Raw genomic sequence first — 14112 nt, forward strand, 5'->3', positions numbered from 1 at the left:
AGGTAATTTTGGTGTGATAACACTCTGGAAATTTCACACTTCGTGAATGCAAGCGCTGCTGTTTATTAAAAATAAATTGTTCTCTGTGGAGAGCTATTGACCCCACATCTCCATCAGCGGCGGCTCCTACGTTAAGGCGGAGGAGGGCTGCCCCACTGCGTTTTGAGCAGTGGAAAAAGGAAAAATAAAATGGTAATAAACTGTTATTATTATTTTATTTTTCCGTTATCATGCCGGTCTACAAGGGCAGGCGGAGTTTGGCTGTCATCACAGCCAGCAAGGGGAGGAGTGGTGGGCACTTAAGTGCGCATGACAGTTTGGCCGACCATCTTCGGCCGGCCAGTCATGCGCACTTTGCATGTTCTTCACCAGGCTGTAATACACAGCCTGGTGAGGAAGATGCACAGGCTCCCACTGCCTGTCTGAGTGCTGAACCATGGCGCTCAGACCAATCACAACGCTGCACTGCAGCGTTGCGATTGGCTTAGGGGAGTCTGGGTGTGATTATTGCCTCAAGCAGGAACAGAAGAGGATGACGCGAGGCGGCAGTCCGGCAGCAAGGTAAGTTACTTTTTTATTTATTCTTCTAACCTCCCCGCCCCACTCGTGCTCCTCGGTGGCATGCGCCACTGATCTCTATATTATTTGAAAAACATCTGAAAAAACAAAGAGCATAGAACAAAAATTGGCAAAGCCAATAGACCTAACTTTCATATGCTAACATATTACAGTATATGACTGTGCCCTAATTTCTGTTACCAATGCTTGCAGTATTGCATGGTACCAGCACTATAACGATGTGGAATAGAAACCGTATCACTGAAAGCTTGGGAAATACACAAAAGGGCACAGACTCAGAGACAAAGACAAGTTGCACAAATAACCTGCACCAATGTGTGTGTACCTTTGTTTGCATTCAGCAGCACATTCTAGCCAGGCCGGTCAGCTTCAAATGCTTGTTGTCAATTCATTTGATGGAGGTCTCTAGATTTTAAGATGTCTGCCTCTGGTTTAGCAGGGTTCAGGATTTTACACACAAAGAACGGCTGTTTTCCATCAGATGCCCTCTGGCAGGGTTGGATGCCCTGCTTCAAAGCTGTCCTCGCAGGACTCAGCTGACCCGGCTGCTGTGACGTTACACGCCAGGAGAGTGGCTTCTCATTCTCAATGCACTGTGCCACTGCACCTGAAGCTTTGTCCTGCACAGACTGCACACACGCTTCTGCCAGCATCTCCAGGCTTTGCTTTACTGTTGTTAGGGATATTAATCATGACATTACATTTACTGAGGGCCCATAATGTTAAAGGAGACACTGCTTTGGCAGACAGCTCTATCAACAGCAGCTGATCTCTGCTGGCTCATTATGCAGGGTGTTGTGCTACCTTCTTGGTTTCTGCAAACACCCAGGAACTGGAAAACATGGCAAATGGCTTTTTAATAGTTTTTATTTAATGGCAAATAGTAACAATAGATTTTATCTGGAAAGAAACATGCTTTGTTGTTCTTTGTTCAGCAAACAGAGGGTCAGCAGATTTTTAACCATTTGCCTGTCATACGTACACCTATAAGTGCTGGTGACTCGATTGAGTTTCAAGAGGTAGATAAAAGGCACGATAACACTTCAGAGAGACATACATTTGTTACTCGGGGTTAGATGTATAACAAATTTTGCAGTCGCATTCAGCGTGATTCACAGAATCGGCCCATTTGTGACTACAAAAATGCTTTTTGTAATGTACTAACACCAAATTGCGATTCGGTAACTTGTTACCAAATCGCAATTTGAATTTGTGAACAAAAAGATAATTGCTAATTCGAAGGGAAGCGTTCGTCCCTTCCTAATAGGAAATGTGAATGGCATGTACTAATGTTTAGCAAAACGCAGTTGCAAAACATTTGCACTTTACCACCAATTAAAAATTGGTGGTAACCCATTTGCAAATGGAAAGGTGTACCCTTGGGACACCTTCCTTTGAGAATGTTTGAAAAGTACGTTTTAAGAGCAAGCAGTAGTCCTAATAAATGAATGTTTCAGTTTTCTCTAGAAAAGCATCCTGTTTTCCTTTAATGAAAATGGGCTGCATTTGAACAAAAAGGTTGCTTTATTTAAAAGCAATCACAGACATGGTGGTCTGCTAACCCCAGCAGGCCACCGAACCTGTGATGGCAGCAAATCCTTGCTAGTCACAAGTTCCGATCTGTCTGAAAAGTATTTATGAGGTAGGTCTATTTGCGACCCACTAGGAGTCACTAATTTGGGGATCAGAGCCAGATTTCAGTTTAGTATATTAGATGTGGCGCAGCGGCCAGGGCAACTGACACTGGACGCTGGGGATCACGGTTCAATCCCCGGCACCGGCGGCAGGTCAGCCCAGCACCATGTGACTCTGGGCAATAGCTCGCTTAATCTTCCCGACGGCCCCCAGCGCCGGGATGCCTACGGGAAGCTGTGTGCTTTGCAAATACTGGATTTACATTTAATAGTGATTACAAACTGCGATTCGTGCAAAATACTTATTTGGTAATTGAAGGGGCGTTTTAAGCAAAATGCTAAATAATATATGTAAAAAAAATTATGTGTGATATTAAGGAGCACTAAGTGAAAAGAATGCAATTTCAAAATGTAGTAACTAGCCACACTTACACATACTAGGCCTCAAAACTATTTAAATGCAAAATGAACTATTGATGGACAGAATGCAGAACAATGTCATACATCCACCCCAGTACAGAGATCTGGGCCTAAATCCATCATTTTTTTGCTCACCATGCCATTCCAGTTTAGACCCAGCCATATGCAAATCAGTCTTGACCCTGTGCCCAATGGGAACAGTCCAGCCCGAACTGCCAGGCCAGGTCCTCCCTGGACTGGAAACAAGCATCCTAGGACCAGTTTCGGGGTTTCACCCCTCTTCAGCCAGGATAGCTTGATTCCAGTGGCATGAAGAGCACAGGACTCACGTCTGAGCATAACCGTCCCACTCGGGGTGACAAATGCAAAAAGAACTATTGATGGACAGAATGTAGAACAATGTCATACATTCACCCAGTAAAGTGATCGGGGCCTAACTCCATCGTTTTTTTGCTCACCATGCCATTCCAGTTTAGACTCAGCCATATGCAAATCAGTCTTGACCTTGTACCCAATGGGAACAGTCCAGCCCGTACTGCCAGGCCAGGTCCTCCCTGGACTGGAAACAAGAATCCTAGGACCGGTTTCGGGGTTTCACCCCTCTTCAGCCAGGATAGCTTGATTCCAGTGGCATGGAGAGCACGGGACTCACGTCTGAGCATACCCGTCCCACTCGGGGTGACAAATGCAAAAAGAACTATTGATGGACAGAATGCAGAACAATGTCATACATTCACCCCAGTACAGAGATCTGGTCCTAAATCCATCGTTTTTTTGCTCACCATGCCATTCCAGTTTAGACCCAGTCCAGCCCGAACTGCCAGGCCAGGTCCTCCCTGGACTGGAAACAAGCATCCTAGGACCAGTTTGTAGTGTTTGACTAGTGAAGGTTCCAGCACCCCTTGAGGATCTTTGCCTGATTTGTACAGCATTTCCCTGTTACCATGGGCACTGCCACAGCTCTGCTTTCTGACTTATTAAGAACTTCTTTGCTCACTTTGGCACCCAAAGAGGTATTATCTTGCATACCTGTAGATGCATACTACATTGGATGGTATGTAGTATACTACAAGATAGCTTACTGTAGGACACAGTCATCACGTGACAACTCGTAAATACATCCATTTACAATAAAAAAGGGCATGTTTTCAAGTAAATGGGGAAAAACAACTTACCACTGCATCCAAGAACTCAATGCATCTTTTCAACTCTGGCCGAGTGTCACAGAATTGCCTGAAGAGAAGTCTTCCTATTGGCTGCTTGTCACAAAGGATGCTGTAATCCTTCTCTGTTAATTGAAACAAAGAGGAGACAACAGCCTCATGAAAATAAAGAAGCAACATGAGTCATAAAATAAGATTAACATTCAACATAAACATGTCATATCTCCCCTTTCAGTCCTGACCTCCCCATTCCAAGTAATCATGTATAAATAGGTGCGTTTAGATCCAACAAGGCCATCCAAGTGACGAACTGAAGAACACACTGAGCACATTCCGAAAGTAATCCGCTGCCCTACTGCCTTCCTCAGCAAGAAGATTCTAGTGCTAGCCACTTTCAGAAACAAGCATTGGCATAGCCAAAAGGTGACGCATTTGGGGCCTTATAAGTGTTTAGCCAGAGCTATTGACATTGCCAATGTCTTTAAGCTGTGCTGTAGAGAAGTATGGCTGCTATGTAGCTTGCTGAAAGGTTTTAATAAAAAGGTGTCAGAAGCATTTTTGTTACCTTATATATGACCAAGAAGGCATTATGTACAACTGAACGACCATATTAAAAAAAGTATTTACAATAAAAAATGTCCTCAGTTTTCTTTTGTTCTTGCAATGCTGGCAGCTTGTTTCTGCCTATTCCAATGGTTGTTTGTTAAAGCTTTTTTTTGAGAGCGCATAAGCAATCGGAGGGTGAAGGTTGGGAACTAGTACCTGTATTATAACACTAGCAGCGGCCAGATGCTAAGGGAGAATCAACAGATGCCAGATTCCGAGAGCAGGCTGAGGTGGTGCTGAGGGATGCTGAGGGGGTAGTGGTGGTGGTGGTGGTAACTGGTGCAGAGAGGCTGTTGAGGTGATGCTGAATGATACTCAGGTTTTGCTGAGTGATGATGATGTGGTGGTGTACTAGTGCAAATGTGATGCTGAGTGATACTGATGTGGTGCTGAGTGATGCTGAGGTGGTGCTGAGTGATGCTGTGGTGACGCTGAGTGATGCTGTGGTGGTGCTGAGTGATGTTGTGGTGGTGCTGAGTGATGCTGTGGTGGTGGAGTGATGCTGTGGTGGTGCTGAGTGATGCTGTGGTGGTGCTGAGTGATGCTGTGGTGGTGCCGAGTGATGCTGTGGTGGCCCTGAGTGATGCTGTGGTGGGCCTGAGTGATGCTGTGGTGGCCCTGAGTGATGTTGTGGTGGTGCTGAGTGAGGCTCTGGTGGTGCTGAGTGAGGCTGTGGTGGTGCTGAGTGATGCTGTGGTGGCGCTGAGTTCGTTACACTGTGCTTAAAAACTGCTGTGTAAGGGGAGCTGATTTTCGTGTGAAGCGCTATAATGCCCTTGGTTCAAGTTTGCGCTATAATTATGCGGGATAGGCAAGCGGGTGTGGCCTAATGTAATCGGACAATATCAGGTGAAAGCACTACGTATTCATAGCTCAGAGAGTGCTTCTTCTTATGACAAATCTCCTAATATCACACCCGTTGTGGCTAGGGTTGCGGATCTTAGAACTGGGTAACTAGGTTAGAATCACGGCTCAGGCGCAGCATCTTGTGATTCGGTGCAAATCGCTTCGCTACACTGTGCTTAAAAACTGTTGTGTAACGGGAGCTGATTTCCGAATGAAGCGCTAAAATGCCCTTGGTTCAAGTTTGCGCTAGAATTATGCGGGACAGGCAAGCAGGTGTGGCCTAATGTAATGTAATCGGACAATATCAGGTGAAACCCGGGAGTTGTGTGCGCGCCGGGCGCACTTAAAGGACATGAAAAAAAAAACACGTGAGTGGTGCGCGCATACGGCGGCAAAAGTGAAAGCAGCTGCAGCGTCCCGCGAGTGTAAGAGTGCCCGCGAGCGAGAGAGGAAAGCCAGATGGCACAGCCAGATGGCGGCTGTGCGCGTCCCCGCGCGCGTAACCGCAAGCTTTAGGCCACAAGCAAAAGCTTGTGGTTGGATTTCTGAAGTCCACTCACTAAATGTCTCGCCAGTCCAGTGCATGCGCTGGCTCAGGCGAGACCTAAAAAGGCCTACCACTAGCTCTTGCCCTATGAAATTTTGTTATCACCAGTAACCTTCTTGATCATAATCTCTAGAACAGGGTTCTCCAAAGTTGGCCCTGTAGGGCCGGATCCATGGCAGATTTTTAAGATAACTACGTACATTTAAATGGAGATATGCTAAAAATCTGCCATGGATTAGGCCCTCCAGGACCGACTTTGGAAAACCCTACTCTGGAAAATAACCAAACCTAAATACACTTTTTTTGTTGTTGATAATTTGGCTTTATACCATAAACCACCCAACAAATTACAGAACTTTAAAAAAAAACAGCCTCACAAGGCAATAAATGCAGCTATCGAAGCCCTGGGGACATATGTGATTAGTAATTTTTATTACGGTTTTCGGAGTACTGTGCATGCAGGCATGCAAACATTCATACATTTGTAGCCTTTGAAGGGACAAGGCATATAAAGTGCACTTAGGGCGAGAAAGCAAAAAACACACAATTGATGGATGGAATGCAGAACAAATCAAAACATTCACCCCCAGTCAAGAGATCTGGGTTAAATCCATCATTCTTTTGCTCACCATGCCACCCCGGTTAAGACCTGGCCATATGCAAATCAGTATTGACCCTGTGCCTCATGGGAACAGTACAGCCCGAACAGCCAAGCCAGGTCCTCCCTGGATTGGAAACGAGCATCCTAGGATCAGTTTTGGGGTTTCACCCCTCATCAGCCAGGCTAGCTTGAATCCAGTGGCACAGTGAGCCCGGGACCCACGTCTGGGCATACCCGGCCCACTTAGGGCGAGAAAGCAAAAGACACACAATTGATGGACTGCAGAATAAATCAAATCATTCACCCTCAGTCAAGAGATCTGGGTTAAATCCATCATTCTTTTGCTCACCATACCACCCCAGTTTAGATAGCTTGAATCCAGTGGCAAGGTAGATAAAGTTATTAACACTTATATATGAAATTTAGGGATGCCCACTTTCAGAGAATCAGGATAATTCTGATGTAGAACAAGCAGAGGTTTTACAAAGTCAAGGAGATCGGGGTTAGCCTACAGTATAGCTTAGGAGATGGTGTTGGGCCAGGATCACCGTGTCAATCGTGTAGAGTCATACTGGGAAGGTCGCTGTGAGTCCCCAGGGTGGGGGTTATCGGAGAAACAGGAACAGAGAATGATTCAATTGCCGAGCAGAGGATACAGTGCATCAGGGAGACATCTGTGAACCTAAGAACCTTCGTCATAATATGAGCTGCTTGATTTTCAATTAGCATGAGTCAATTCTACCCACCTTAAGAGATCCTTGTACAAAAGAGGCACTAAATGAATCTAACTTTGAGATCAGAATTGTATGTGTCTCTTTAGCTAGCTGATCTTCAGGTAAGAAGGGGCTGATCCTATGGAAACACAATGACAAAGTAAAACAACCGCACTCGCCTGAACCTTCATGTGTAAAGGTGCACCCAGGTCCAGCCTGAGAGTCTTTATGTTGGAGACTATGGGAAAGTCACGTTCACAACAGGTGCAAGATTCAATGATTTATCTGCACCCTACTCTTTTCACTTTTTTGAGCAGTGCTATACTTATATTGTCCCAACTCTACCAGTGACACAGTGTGTGACCTTGTGCAAGGAATATAAGCATCCAGTAACTTTAGCATAACACTTCTGTAATACAGCCAGCAAAGGGCGTATGTGCATCTTAATATGGTTGTTTCAATACAATTGAACTTGATGTTAAAGAACCCCCATATCTCAAAATCAATGCTAGGATGGGGTCTTAAAGATTATGCACACAGGAGACACATATCACCTCCCCTTTAAGCTCACCACTTGCTAACATCCTAAGCCCAACACTTCTCTGACCTGATGGTCAGTCCATCCCTTCTATTTCACTACCTGTTACCACTTCTCCCTTCAGTTCACCATCAGTATGTTTTTCCTTGTAAGAGGACAAACATAGGTACATGAGTCATAAGGAGAATCCCCGCCCACCTATATAGACTCAAAATAAAAAGAATAGTCTATGAAAAGCTCGCCTAAGTGAGCATTTTATGGCTCCTAAACAAATTTTGCAAAGAGGCTGCATAATTTTGTGTTATACAACTACAGGTTCCCCCTATTTATTTTTTTGTGTATGCTTATAGAACGCTTTTGTCCCCAAAGGCCAGTTCAGAGTTCTCACCAATGAAGTTAATGTGACGAAGGAAAAAAGGGAGGGAGGAAAAGGGATGCGGTACATAACTGAGCAGCATAATAAAGGTTCTATTGATGAGATAATAGCTGTAGCAATCTCATGCATTTATCAACTTTATAGCTTAGATTCTTCTGACTTCACTCCAACAATTTAGCAACCAGGATTGTGCACCTGCTTCGATGAGGATTTCTAATCAAGACTGTGCCCATCAAGATGTCTTGTCCCCTTTTACTTCGCTGATCATTCCTCTACTCTCTGAGGATCCCCGGGGTTCAGATCTTGCCATGCTTCTTCAACCACTGGTTCATCTAATTCAATCTTTTTATCTCTCTTTTTAGGTCTGTCCTTTGAGTTAGCCTTAGCTGTCTCACCAGATTATTGGTTTTCCAAAGGATTCATACATGACCTCCTGAGGCGGAAGCCGGGAGAGACGCATTGCTGCTTTTTAAAAATTGATTGTATTTTGTTGATTTTAAACACAAATCCTACCTTCACTCTCCCCTGGGCACTACCGCGCTGCAGTTGAGAACGCTGCCGCGGGATACCTGATTGTGTTGCCGCCATTCCCCGGGACACAGAGGCCACGCCCACAAACTCCAGGCCACGCCCCCTCCGATCAGGCTATTTAAAGCGCGCTGATTTGCTAGCGCGTCCTAGAACACCTGACCTCCTGAGGCGGAAGCCGGGAGAGACGCATTGCTGCTTTTTAAAAATTGATTGTATTTTGTTGATTTTAAACACAACTCCTACCTTCACTCTCCCCTGGGCACTACCGTGCTGCAGTTGAGAACGCTGCCGCGGGATACCCGATTGTGTTGCCGCCATTCCCCGGGAAACAGAGGCCACGCCCACAAACTCCAGGCCACGCCCCTTCCTGTTCACTCACTCCCTACTTAGCATGTGCGTCTTCCGGACGCGCAGCGGGCGAGCGCAGCGGGCGCGACGATGGCGCGCCGAAGGCGCGCCTAAGGAAAGCCCGTCTGCGCCCGTCCGCGACCAAACCGCGGCCGGGGCCGGACATGCTGGCGGTGAGGAGCATAAGGGCAGAATCGTGCGGTCGCGGGAAAACCTGTGGTCTTTAAACACCACGGCTGATGCCTGCGCTCACAGGACCGACCTTGGGACTACCACCCTCCCTCGGGCTTGTGGGGCGTGTGGGATAGGACTAGGAATGCCGGATGGCTGGAAGGTGGAGGGGTTGATTAAACCCAAGCCACCAGCCAACAGAGATCTCAGAGCGGGCCTTCTGAACTGCAGATCCCTTGTTAAACATGCAGATGACATCTGGCTGCTACTGGAAGTGCATCAGTGGGATGCGCTGTTTTTAACAGAAACGTGGCTCAATGAGGACAACATGACCGCCATTGCACTGGCTGTACCCTCCGGGTATAAAATATGCCTCTCCAACCGGATAGGTGATAAAAGGGGTGGGGGTGTGGCTGTCATATTTAAAGAACAGCTCACACTTACATCTTCAACCCCTACTCTTATTCAGGGACTAGAGGGACTACACTTCTGTTTCCAGGTGGGACCTCAACTATCCCTAGCGGGACTAGTTATTTACCGCCCTCCTGGGGGAGAAGAGTCCCACCTGAACACTTTGATGGATACTATCATTCAGAGTTCCCTCCTTCACCCTCAATTTCTCGTCGTTGGTGACTTTAATATTCATATGGATAGGGAGGATTGTGTCCCCGCAGAAATTCTGAGGTCCACATTACATACAGCCAATTTAAGACTCGTCAACAAGGGCTCCACGCACAGAGCGGGCCACACGCTTGACTTAATATTTTCTAATATTAACAACGTGACGGCAGAAACACCGCTGCCGCTGGTATGGTCAGACCACTCTCTGATTCCATTTCAACTAAAGTTAGCGGCTGACAAACCTGCAACTAGCAAGTGCTCTTTCATGAAGAGACAATGGAAGAAGCTAGTCCCCGCTGCGATGGGACCAGTTCTTGTCCAGAGCACACCTACCCTCACCTCAAATGTCGACATTGACGCACAGCTACTTAATGACTGGGTCGGAAATATGCACCAGCATCACACGCTATATCCAAGCGAGATTCTCTATCCGCCCCCTGGTTTTCGCAGGACCTCAGAATACAAAAATCTGATTGCAAAAGGCTGGAGCGGCTCTGGAGGCTAAACTATGAACCCCTAGACAAAGCCCGATACAAGGAAGCATCCAAAAAATTACACAAAGCCATTAGAAAGGCAAAAAAACAGTTCTACGCTGATGCTATTCAACAAGCTGAACACTCGAGCAGAGAAACCTTTAAAATAGTACAGTCTTTCTTTAAACCTAGGTGTATTGAGAGGGAGGTTCCCCCAACAACCACGCTGTGCAACAACATTTCTGACTTCTTCGACTCAAAAATTAAACAAGTCTATGAGTCCTTTGGACCAGAGAAGAAAACGGTAAAAATGGACTTGGCCGATAAAATGTCGAAAGGCGCTACCTTGACACAATTTGAGCCGATAGCTCTAAACGCGGTTACGCAAGAACTAAGCCGATGTAAGTCAGGATCTCCTGACGACCCCTGCCCTCCCAAACTCTGGAACACCATAGCTGATTTTGTGGCTCCCACCTTTCAGCAAATATGGAATAGGTCCATCTCTTCCGGGGTATTCCCGAACTTCTGGAAGCACGCCACTCTCCTCCCGCTAAAGAAAAAACCAAATGGGGACCCCAAGGACCTTAGTAATCTTCGTCCGATCTCTCTGCTGGCAGCCCCAGGCAAAATGCTTGAGAAACTTATCCAGCGCCAACTGAATAAATTTATTGAAGATAATAACATACTACACGAGACGCAATCAGGCTTTAGACCCGGCTTCAGCACTGAGACAGCTCTAATTGAGGTGGCGGAGTCAGTGAGGTGGTCGATGGATTCAGGAGACTCAGCGATGCTGGTGCTCCTGGATCTGTCGGCCGCTTTTGATACGGTCGACCATGCTAAACTGCTGTCACGTCTAGCGGAGTTAGGCTTCCAGGACCAGGCACTGGGGTGGATACAGTCGTATCTGACCCAGAGAACACAGAAGGTGGCGCTAGGGACTGTCTCTTCAACACCTAAGGCGCTCAGTTGCGGTGTCCCCCAGGGTTCGGCTCTTAGCCCACTTTTATTCAATATTTACCTGGCTCCACTCTTCACGCTGATTGCCAACTGGGGTGTCAAGGCAATTTCATATGCCGATGACACCCAACTGGTGTTCCCGTATTCAGAAGTGTCGGAGGCGTCCTTTTCAAGTTTCAAGGGTTGTCTCCAAGATGTGGCCTGCTGGATGAATACAAATAAACTAAAACTTAAAGCCAACAAGACAGAAGTGATTTTTTTCGGCAACGGTCCACCTCCTCCACCTGATCTCTGGTGGCCGGCAGAGATGGGACAAGCCCCCTCGCCCAGCCACTCGGCAAAAAATCTGGGAGTGCGGTGGGATGACAGGCTGTCCTTTTCATCACACATCCAGCAAATAGTTGGTTGCTGCCTGTGTAAGCTGAGGAATCTTCGTAAGATTCTGCGACTCTTACCTGTAAGCTGCCGAAAAACAGTTATCCATGCCACAGTGACATCAAGGCTGAACTACGCCAACGGCCTGTATCTGGGCTTACCAAAATACCTTATACAGCGACTACAACTGGTCCAAAATGCGGCTGCGAGACTACTAATGCGGATCCCTTTTAAGCACTCAGTCTCTCCGCATCTTCTCTCCCTTCATTGGCTACCAGTAGCAAACAGAATGAAATTCAAGGCACTTACATTGGCCTTCAGATCACTGTATGGCACCTGTCCAAACTATCTGAAAGCCCGATTGCCTAGATACACCCAAGCTCGCTCCCTCCGATTCAACAACCGTGTTCAGATTGCAGTCCCTAGAGCAAAAAGAGCACGGCTGGGAGGACGCACTTTCTCGGCCAATGTGGCAACAATCTGGAACACCCTGCCCCCTGCTCTTCAACAGGCCCCCTCCGAGGCTTGCTTCAAGCGCATGCTGAAAACCTGGCTCTTCGCTCAAACACGCTAGCTGACTACACCTTTAGCCCTCTTGGTCAAAATTTTCTTGTTCTTGCAGCGCCGGGACACCTCCGTGTGAGGTAGCTGTTCGCGCTCTACAAAATTCGGTATTATTATTATTATTATTATTATTATATTAATACAGAGAGGAGCTTTTGATCAGTGGCTTCATCCATTGGTCTGTTAAACTGTCATTCACTATTTTTTTCCTCCAACTTGCAGCATACTGTATGGTACATAAGCCAGCCTACTTTAGCCACGGGCTCCCTTCACTTTAAGGGCCCGCACAAATGAATATTTTTTCAACTTGATAGGAGGCATAATTAACTATTTATGAAATTTGTAGTCATTGAGTTAAGAATGTTTTGCATATTTAATCTGTTTTATATGGTTTTGCTGTGATTTTTTTTTAGATAATTTAACAATGATCCATATTTATTGACTGTGAGATGTATGTTCTTTTATGCAAAGAAACATTGTGAATACAGTTCTTTGACTAACTGACTGGCCTGCACAAAGCCTGTGCACATTGTTCACATCCACCTAAAATAGTTAATTTCTTTTAAGTGGCAATACTGACTCAAAGTGTACTTTATTTTACTTATTTTTTAGAATAACTTTACGTACCAGCAATTCATTTTGTCTGCACTTTGATTTCCCTGTTAAATTATTTATTTTCCATCACCTTTTTAAAGATGATGTTATAAAGTGTTTAAGTGTCTGTGTAACACTGTAGCTGCCTGCAATTTGAGAGCTTGGTTTGATCGTGATTTATTTGAGTCTCCTTCACACAGAATGCTAATAAAGTGCATGGCACAGCTGAAAGATTTATTATTTTATAAAACATCACTATTAAAGCAGCCAACTCAATGATTTTTTGAAATTTTAAAAATGTATTGCGAGCAAATTGCATCCACGGTTGAGTGGCTACATGTTTTTTTCTCATTTTATTTTGTGGCATTTGCTTCCATTATAAAAGAATAACCATACATGCCAGCATTTTAGAAGAGGAAAGAGGGAGATTCTAAAAAACATAATAGGAAGACTATATTTCCCCCACTGACTTCGTTTGAAGAAGAGGCCATGTCAGGCGGGAGACAGCCATAATAAAGCCATTTTTAGCGTGAAAAATCAGGAGTCTCCTGCCTGAATATGGCCTATTGGCATGTATACAGAAGCCTCAGCCCCAGGCCAAGACATGTTTAGCATAATAAAAGAGACTGGAGCATACATGCCAACATTTTGGAAGGGAAAAGTGGGAGTTTAAAAAAAGAATCAGTAGAATGTATTTCTTCCATTGACTTCTAATGCGGCCTGCATAGGGTCTATTGCCATGTATGGGACTTGAAAGTGTGCTGCTGCATGATCGCATATCAGAAATTAAAATCTATGTTTTTTTCATACCTGTCAGGAGAACAGAGAAATTGCTATGGCAGGCAGAGAAAGCGTGACAAAAATGTTGTGCAATTGCCTGCAGGAGCAGGTTACTGGCAGTGCATAATCCATGTCACAAAAGACCAGCCCCTGCCATCTGAAGTCCGCCGAGTGATCGGCTTTTTGCATGCAGGAATCGGGAGGCGAGAGACTAACCTTGAAATCGTTAGTATCCCGTCTGAATCAGGAGGGTTGGCATGTATGAATAACCATAACACCAGTCAAGGTGAGACCTACTGTCTTTGCTGATGTCTGTTTCATGTATGTTGATGATACTCAACTGTTGCTGAAGCTGGGGACAAATCACTGTACCAACATCAGGAACTTCCAGGACTAAGGTCAAGTTATTGATTCTTTGTTTCTCCCCTAGGATCTTCACAACTGAAACTGGATAGGGAGAGGGACCTGGGCCAACATTCCATGGTAACAAGAAGTCTGGTACATTATCATTGAATTATAGGTTTTGTAATACAACAGATTCAGAGTTCTCTCACACTCCCCAGTTCAATGGAGCGAGGTAATCCAGAGTTTGTCATTTTACAGTGTTCAAGAGATTCCTAGATTGCTTTGCCTTTCCCTGTAGGGTTTTCATCATTCATGTTTGTTTCTGTG

The 14112-nt window shown here is 45.6% G+C and overlaps 1 protein-coding gene across 1 annotated transcript in view; it reads right to left on the reverse strand.

Moving 5' to 3' along the window:
• GRK4 (G protein-coupled receptor kinase 4) overlaps window positions 1–14112 on the reverse strand; it is a 468205-nt gene that overhangs the window by 322464 nt on the left and 131629 nt on the right. Inside the window, exon 3 of the mRNA XM_085642501.1 lies at window positions 3809–3921. Within this exon, the coding sequence (XP_085498627.1) occupies window positions 3809–3921 (113 nt within the window). The remainder of the gene's footprint in view (window positions 1–3808; window positions 3922–14112) is intronic.

The sequence above is a fragment of the Triturus cristatus genome, chromosome 2_2 (genome assembly GCF_964204655.1).
Source record: "Triturus cristatus chromosome 2_2, aTriCri1.1, whole genome shotgun sequence".
Taxonomy (NCBI): domain Eukaryota; kingdom Metazoa; phylum Chordata; class Amphibia; order Caudata; family Salamandridae; genus Triturus; species Triturus cristatus.